The 8,845-nt window shown below is 41.2% G+C and overlaps 1 protein-coding gene across 1 annotated transcript in view; it reads left to right on the top strand.

The window, feature by feature from the left end:
- Positions 1 to 6,380, top strand: part of NPHS1 (NPHS1 adhesion molecule, nephrin) — a 28,699-nt gene extending 22,319 nt beyond the window's left edge. The window contains exons 21-26 of the mRNA XM_063312295.1: positions 2,721 to 2,872; positions 2,977 to 3,088; positions 4,023 to 4,204; positions 5,504 to 5,560; positions 6,053 to 6,175; positions 6,352 to 6,380. Coding sequence (XP_063168365.1) covers positions 2,721 to 2,872; positions 2,977 to 3,088; positions 4,023 to 4,204; positions 5,504 to 5,560; positions 6,053 to 6,175; positions 6,352 to 6,380 — 655 coding nt within the window. The remainder of the gene's footprint in view (positions 1 to 2,720; positions 2,873 to 2,976; positions 3,089 to 4,022; positions 4,205 to 5,503; positions 5,561 to 6,052; positions 6,176 to 6,351) is intronic.
- The last annotated feature ends 2,465 nt before the right edge of the window (positions 6,381 to 8,845 follow it).

The following is an 8,845-nucleotide window of genomic DNA, read 5'->3' on the forward strand; positions in this document are numbered from 1 at the left end:
GGCTGCTTCTATAGGCTATAGTGAAAGAAAATTAAAAGGGGAACATCTCCTCTGAGTCAGCCTGGACTCCTGGTGACTTCCAGGACACATTCATGTGACTTCCTTTTCAGGAAGTCATTTGACATTCCAGGATTTCCTTTTACTTCCCAGTCTAGCCTACCAACTTGGATTTCCTAGTGATCTCTCACCCAAAGGCTTACCAGGATTGACATGGCTTAGTTTTTGGATATTAGTCAAGACTGGCCACATACTTATTCCTCCTAGAGGCATAAGAATGTACACTGGTCATATGAACAAACAATAATAGGCCGTTTCTTTTTCTTTAGAATTTTTGAAGTGTTTTTTAGAAGTTTTGTTGTCTTTGAACTTTATATTATTTAATTTTTTAAAAAGGTTACATTTCAGTTGTCTATTTGTAACTATTTATTGTTTTATTTATTTATTTATTTATTTATTTATTTTTAGAACTGTGTTATTTTTCAAGACATAGTTAAGATACAAACCAAAGAAAATATAGAACAGATAGAAAACAGAACTAAAGAAACAAGAACAAATTATAAAAGTGTCAGTAGAGAGAAAACAAAAAAGGAAAGTGAGTTCTGACGTTCTCCAATACAGATATAAATAAGTTTACAAATCTAGTCTCTTACAATTAATTAACCTAGCTTAACATCATTTCTATTAGAGCAAACTATTTAATCTCTAAAACCCAAAATCAAAACTTCATTTTTTCTATTACAAGCAAGTAGTCCAAAAGTGGTTGCCAAGTTAATATAAATGCAGAAATAGAGTGATCTCTTATTAAAGCTGTTAGTTTAGCCATTTGAGCCAAGTCCATCAGTTTAACAATCCAATCTTCAACCACAGGTATTTGTGGATCTTTTATTGTTTTATTTTTAATGGTGTGTGTCATGCTTCCGATCCGACTTGCATGCATGAATGGAATCAACACGGGTTGAGATTTGCAAGTCAGTAGAAGTGGGAGGGGGGACAAGCCAGGAGTGTGAAAGCATCTTGTTTGGACTATCTCTGGCATCCAAGGTCAACTGGCAAAGCCGTTGCAGACATCTGCACAAAACTAAACGGACTGGCATGGAAAGGGGGGCTGCATACTGAAGAAGGGGGAGGGGGTTGAGTTCATTGGGCGGTTTAACTTGGGGGAAGCGCGGGAATTTCTATTTGCAACTTTTTCTCTGCACTGCACTCTACACTCCATTAAAGAGATTTCTACTTAATCACATATGAATCAAATTTAATGGTAAACTGGGTAGGCAGTCATCACAGTGTGAGCCACCCAGAGTCACATATGTGAGATGGGTGGCGATATAAAATGAATGAATGAATGAATGAATGAATGAATGAATGGGAAATGCACTGTCATAATTGTTCACTGTCATAATTGTCCTACTATTCAGAGCCACTGCTGCTTGGCTGTTCCCAAAACAGCCCTAGGCCCCTCCTTGACAATATGGGTAGAGCGGTTGGCACCTTCTTCCATGCGCTGCTGATATCCTCCATCCCAGATGAGGAGAGCTTTATGGGCATCCCACAATCCATGCAGCTTTCTCCGCTCTGCCCTGGCACCAGGCAAGATGCTGCTACTGGCAGTGGCTCCCGCACCCTTTCTGGCTCTTTGCTGTCTTCCCTGCCCTAAAAGATAAGACTCAGTTGGGTTTCTCTTGCCAGCAGAATGGCTAAAAGAGGACTGAGGATTATATCTTTGGATTGGTTAAAGCACCATGCAAGTTAGGGTCTTTGGTTTGGCCTGCTCTGAACAAACCAGGGGCATAAGCCAAGCTTTGTTCTTAGTGGTAGGCCTGAGCTGTTAGAACAGGAACAATACAAGAACTGCTGCCTCTGAGAAGTAGCAACCACTGGCCATTTTGGAGCAGGAGTGGAGATAAGGGTGAAGATGGGCATGGTTCGCCTCTCCTAGGCTGTTGCTCCCATAAGAGCCAAATAATGGATCAGACCCTTCAAATAGCAATTTCAGGCTGTTTGGGGGAGAGCACAAGGTTCGATATGCAAGCAGAAGACAAACACATTCTTTAGTTTAGTTTTAGTTTTAGTTTTAGTTTTAGTTTTAGTTTTAGTTTTAGTTTTAGTTTTAGTTTTAGTTTAGTTTAGTTTAGTTTAGTTTAGTTTATTTTAGTTTAGTTTAGTTTAGTTTAGTTTAGTTTAGTTTAGTTTAGTTTAGTTTTTTTAAAAAAATCCAAAATAGCACCACTGCAAGTCTGTGTGGGAGGCATGAACTCTGAAGCTGGGGAGTGTCATGGAGGCCATAATTTATGCCTTCCCCCCCACCCAGTTGAGCTGCTTCTTAAGTGTAAGATGTGACTCCCATTTATTTTTATTAGGTTTATTTTGTACCATTCAAAGCAGCATATGTAATGCTCCTGACCTCTATATCCCCACAACAACAACCCCATGAGGTGGATTGGGCTGCAAGGAAGTGACTGGCCCAAAGTCACCCAGCCAGCCTTCATGTCTAAGGGGGGACCTGGTTTCTAGCCCAGCACCTTAGCCACTACTCCAAACTGGCTCTCTGGGCTTCCTTGGAAAAGTTGATGTGGGGAATAGGCAGCCTTTATCCAGCTTGGGGATGAAAGGAGACAAGACTAAAAGATACATCCTCAGCTTCTCTCTGCAATTTCATTTTGTCAAATATCTAAAGCTGTACCACTTTTCTGACATAATCTCTTGGTATTATCTTCTCCCAGGTATGCTGTGGTTACAAGCTATGAGGATTCTTTACACACCAGCACCTTAACCATTGCCAACGTGAGCGCACTGCTGGACTATGCCACCTTCACCTGCACGGCCAACAATGACCTGGGCACAGATGCCCTTGACATTCAGCTACTAAGTACTAGTAAGGAATGGCTGGAATCTGGTTGTGCATCCAGTGAAGTTGAAGGTCAACAGATCCTTGAACCTCTTGAATTAACTTGAGTTCCTTTGATGATTTCTTGCCAGGTCGTCCTGACCCACCAACAGGGTTCAAGGTTGTCGGTGTAGCTCATAATTGGCTGGCTTTGGAGTGGATCCCAGGTTTTGATGGAGGGCTCCAGCAAAGCTTTCGTGTCAGGTAGGGCTCATGGAGATAATAGTCCCATCTATCAACACACGGAAAGCGGCTTTAAATCAGTGCCACTCCCATGGTTCCTCATAGGAAGTCTTGGGAAATGCTACGGTGAGATTATCGCTTGGTTGAGTTGCACTTCTTAAGAACTCTGAGAACAGCTGTCAAGACTTCCTAGTGCAGTGATTCTCAGCCTCAGCAACTTTAAGAAGTGTGGGCTTCAACTTTCAGAATTTGGAAAGTTGAAGTCGACACACCTTAAAATTGCTGAGGTTGAGAAACACTGTCCTAGTGAATAAGCCTTGCTTTATATTATAGGCAAAAGAAGTATGTTGGTATAATAGCTCTGTGTGGCTCCCACCCTTATACTGTTCCAAAAGTCACTGAAGACCTGGTTGTTCTCCCAGGCCTTGGGGACAGGGTGACCATGAAGCCCCTTTCTGTTTTGCTTCATTTTGTTCTATTTTGGTTTGTTCTGTTTTGGTTTTGCTTTGGTATCTTATTCTTCTGGATCATTGCATATGGTTTTTTAGTTGTAATGCTACCCAGAGTTGTTTCAGGGTTGGATGACCTATACATGAAATATACTAAAAAATACTGAAATGTCCTTGCCTTCAAGTGATGCATGTAGACTAGAAATTTATTTATTTATTTATTTATTTATATTTCAAATTTCTCTCACCGCCCATCTCTTCCGAAAAGGGGACTCTGGAATTTAGGGGAAACTGTTGGGGATAAGCAGTTAGAAAAAGAGACAATGTAGGTACAGAAACAGAGATGGAGTTTATTAATTACAATAATCCATATTCAGAAATTTTCCATGCTTCCAAGATATACATGGATTAGGCAGTGTGGGCCTGATGCCCCTTCACGTCACTCATTATGTATTCAATGAATTTGCTCTTCTCAGTAGCCTTTGTCTCCGCTTACTTTCATTCAGATATCACTGGCTGGGGGCTCCCAGCTTTCAGTATGTGGATGTCTTTCCACCACAGTCTCCAACATTTACATTGATTGGCTTGCAGCCAAACACATCCTATAACGTCTCTGTAAATGCACGCAATGCTCTTGGAGAGAGTGATTTTGCTGATGGGGGTACAGGGCTGAGCATCACCACAGAAGGTAAGGAGATGTTAGCCCTTCAAGGTAGTCCAGACAAGAAGCACAACAATGAATACTAGCTCTATCTTTACTGGAAGGTTGCATTAACCCAGTATCTCTCAACTTCAGCAACTTGCTGGCTGGGGAGTTCTGGGAGTTGAAGTCCACACAGCTTCAAGCTGCTGAGGTTGAGAGACAACTGCATTCTTGCAATACTGAAAGTTATTTCTCCCCTCCTTTCCTTTTACTCTCCAGAAAACTGGGGAGGGTCCCTTCTGAAATGCTTCCCATGCCCTCCCTCCTCCTGTGGGCTGGGGCATCTTTTGCATGACAGTTGTCCAGTCTGTGGCTCTTCCTCCTGTCTCCCAAGGTCATCCCCACACACCATTACAGGAGCAAGGGCAGGGCCCAGCATAGGAGCATGAGGGCATGGTTGTATTTTAATGAGCAAAAAGGCAGTATTGTATAGTAGACATAGTGCTGGACATGGACCATAGAGATTCAGATCTGAAGTTCTGTCAGCTAAACTTCACAAAAGGAGTTTGAACCAGCGAGTTTCTCAGCATATCTGATGGGCTGGTTGTAAAGATAATAAAGATGGAGGTAAAGAAGTATATACTACTCATATCTTCAGAAGGAGGGAAGCATATGTGAAGAGTAGAATAAAGAAGGTAAAAAAATCCATCTATGGAATCATAGCTGGATTAAACTCAATACTTAAGACAGCCGGTGTGGTGTAGTGATGGAAGTGTTCTTGGACTGGCAATAGAGAGACCCAGTTTCTAGTCCATTCTCATCCACATATGCTTTCTGGGTGACTTTGGACCACTCTCTCCCTCTCAGCCCAAGAGCCCCTGTGGTGTAATGGTGAAGGTCCTGGACTAGGAGTGGGAAACCTAGGTTCTAGCCCACACTAAGCCATGGAAGCTCATGAGTGACTATGGTCTATGGGCCAGTCACTCTTGCTCAGCTCAACTTACTTCACAGGGTTATTCTTGTAGGGAAAAACAGGAGGGAGCACTACATATGTCACACTGAGGAGGGGGTTATATATGTTTTCACAATATTGAAAAGTTCATGAAAAAAATCCACACTGTTCAGGTAATTGGTGGATGTTCCTTGTAGTTTCTGTTAATTTCTTCTGCTTATGCTTTCTGAGTGTTCCTATAAGGAAGTGAAAAAAGTGAAGCAAAACTAAAAAAATGTACTGAGAAACATGCCATCCTTGGGCCCCATCCCTTCATTAGGCAACCTGTCAGGTACTTGATGCTATTAGAATTTGAATAATATATTGTTATAATTTTCCACATTTCCTTCCAGAGAGAATGGAAACACCAATTGACAGGGAGCCGGAGATCCCATTCTCACCTGAACCAGGTGACCCAGTCCTAGTTATATCCTGCTTTGTCATGACAAATGTGGTCATGGTGTCTTGATTAAGGCAGCTACTATTTTTATTAGTCCCTGCTATTAGTTTATAATGGAGACCTTAGGAGCTGTTGATGCTTCTTTCCATGCTGTGAACACTTGCTGATTCTGTATTGTCAAAAAACATCAAAGCTTTCCATCCATTCTATTTGATCAGTTGGGGACATTACTTATGGATGCCCACAATATTTATATAATGGTGATATAATAAGACATTAAAGTTGTATTTAAAATTTGTGTGTAGGTTCTATAGTAGTGGAATCCTGCACTGGGCAGGAAGTTGGACTAGGTGATCTTCAAGGTCTCTTCCGGCCCTGACACAATACAATTCTTTGACAATAAGGAGCTGATACTGGGTTCTTCTCTTATTTGTGGCAAACATGAGTTGGGGGAGAAAGCTTTTTCTATCTACTTTCACTTTTTAAATCTTTCTTTCCCTAGAAAGTTCCATATTGCCACTTCCCCTTGTTGGGCTTCTCGGTGGTCTAGGAGGGCTTCTGATAGTTTCCAACTTGTTTTTGCTTGGTTGCCTAATCTTCAGAAAAAGAGCCCAAGTTCCCAAAGGTAAGCATGTGAATAGATCCATAACCTATAAATAGGTCACTGGTCAGGGGAGATTCCAACAATCTGCTCTGCATTCCCTGTCTCACCAGAGAAATGCTCATTCCAGATCGATAAAGAAATCCCTTCATCTTTTCTGTTTGGTATAACTCTTCTTTTGCTTGTCTTTTTCCTAACAGGAGACGGGATAGAAGGATCAACCAGGTGAGCCTAAACTGGACAAGAGGGCAAGACACGTGTGATTAAGTTTATAACTTGGGTATACTATGGACCCCAAGTTGCACTTGGAGGATCAGTTGGCTACTGTAGGCAGAAATATCTTTGTCCCGCTTTGATTGGTCCATGAAATGTACCCTTCCTGAAAAATCAGGTCACAAGGCTATTTAGAAACAATGACTAACTTGCTTTTGGCCATCAATTTGTTGACCATATTATACTAGTTTTCCATCAGTTGTACTTACTGTGCACAGTTTCTGGGCTCAGTTTGAAAGAACTGCCCTGGCTGTCTTCATGTTACCAAGTGAAAATCAAGATGTTTGCACTGATTGATAAAGCCCTGTAATGCTTGAGATCTGGATAACTGGTGGAGCACTTTTACCTTGTCCTTTATGTACTTGCTTGACAATTAAAATGAGGTGATCGATCAGTTCCTGTGCAGGGAGAGTGTCCCATACATGGAATTCCCTCTCTTCCCATTATCATTTTGAATTTAGATAGCTTTGTGATCAACTGAAGACCTAGCTGTTTGTTGAAGGCTTTGACTGAATTCATGCTGTTGTGTATACAGCATGTTTTGGTTGTTATTATCAGGATTGTATTTTGTGGTGTTAACCTAAACTGTTGTATAGTTTTGGTGATTTATTTATTTCACTTTAGAATTACTTTCAATAGAAAAGTGGGCCATTCATCCATCCATCCATCTGATTTGGGGCAAAATACCTAAACATCTGCCCTTTTAATATAACTTGCCTTTGGTTAAGTTTCTCTTTGAAGGTTTCTTCTGAATGTACTGATGCTAAGATAATAGTTAGATAAAGATAAAATTCAATCTTGAAATTCTCTCCCCAAGGATGATACACTGGCACATTCTTATGCTAGTTTTAGGCAGGGTGGTAAGAAATTTTTGGATTCCATGAATGCATTCACACAATTCCAAACATAATACCTCTGCTTTTTCATAAAACTCTGTTTCTTTTCTCTTTGTTCTTCATATTGATGTGTCTAATGTTTTGAAGTACTGAAATAATTTGAAAAATTGATGTTGTAAGTCATGGAGGTGGGGACAACTTCCTTGGTAACTGGGAAACATTTTATAAATTCATCACTGCATAAATTCATAACCTAGTGTGGTGATGTAATTACAGGGGAAAGGTGAGATTTGGAAACAGCTACACAGTGAGCAGATGGCTGAAAGTTGGTGGGCAACCAGCACAGCCGGAGGGATACAGTTCAGAGGTAAGCGCATCTATCCAGTCATGGTGATTGTGGGTGCAGCATCCGAGTGACCACAATGGTTGCCAAACAAGGAGGAAGAACAAGTGTTTTGTATCTTAAGCAGCAGAGAACATAATACTATTTGCAGAATGCAGAGGAATTGGACAGTGTGTGTGTGTGTGTGTGTGTAGGGGGGGAATGAAACCTACTTAGTAGAGAAACAAAGCCTCTTTTTATTCCCCACAGTTTTTGAAATTTGCTTTTTCCTCCCAAGGGAATTTAAGCCAAGGCAGCTGGTTTTACTCATTTGCTTCATCCACTCGATGTCAAGATTGTGTCCTTTGGAAATAGGGTACATTCTGTGATGCCTTTGGATTCAGTCCATCTCACAGAGACCCCAGCATTTGCTACAGCAGTGTTTCTCAACCTTGGCAACTTTAAGATGTGTGGACTTCAACTCCCAGAATTCCCCAGCCAGCTTTGCTACACATCTTAAAGTTGCCAAGGTTGAGAAACACTGCTCTACAGTATTAGTAAATCCAATTTCAGTAATAGAGAGAAATTATGTCAGCTGGAGAAGATTAATCTACTGTAACTCACTTTGCCTCAATCATAACGCAACTTAAGAGTGCATTGTTACAGTTTTGGAGAGTGGGTGGGATTGGGGGTTGTTGTGGTGCTTGGGAAACTTGGAAAAACCATAGGGAAGTCCCCAGGAGAACTTTGCTGACTAGAGAATCCTTTCTTCCTCTGTCTCAAAACCTTATCAGATCTGTTTCTGCTTCTTATTAGCAGAAAAGAGTACAAAGGTTTGATATAATGACAAGATATTTGATCAGCTTTTCAAAATAGAAGGCACAATCCTGACATTTTGAGAATATCAGCCAAGTTGGAAGGATCTTATTTATCAATCCCTTGTTGGAAAAAATTTAGAGTTGCTCTTTTAAAAGGTGAAGGCTGGAAATTGTGTTTCAGCTCTCCTGGAAGGGATAGTGGGCAGAATTCAGATATACACACGTAAGATGGGTGGATGGATTGATGCCATAGATAGCTAGATAGATTTTCTAGGCTGCCCAACTCCATGGATTCAGGGCAGCTTCCATACACACATCCTCATCAGCTCAAAGGGGGCCCATCCAAGGCTTGGGGAAAAAAGTTTTAAAAGATTGTTAAAGGTGGGGGCCATACAAGTTGCTGGGGGGATGCTGTTCCAAAGGGTAGGAGCTGTGATCAAGAAGG

The sequence above is a fragment of the Candoia aspera genome, chromosome 10 (genome assembly GCF_035149785.1).
Source record: "Candoia aspera isolate rCanAsp1 chromosome 10, rCanAsp1.hap2, whole genome shotgun sequence".
Lineage (NCBI taxonomy): Eukaryota > Metazoa > Chordata > Lepidosauria > Squamata > Boidae > Candoia > Candoia aspera.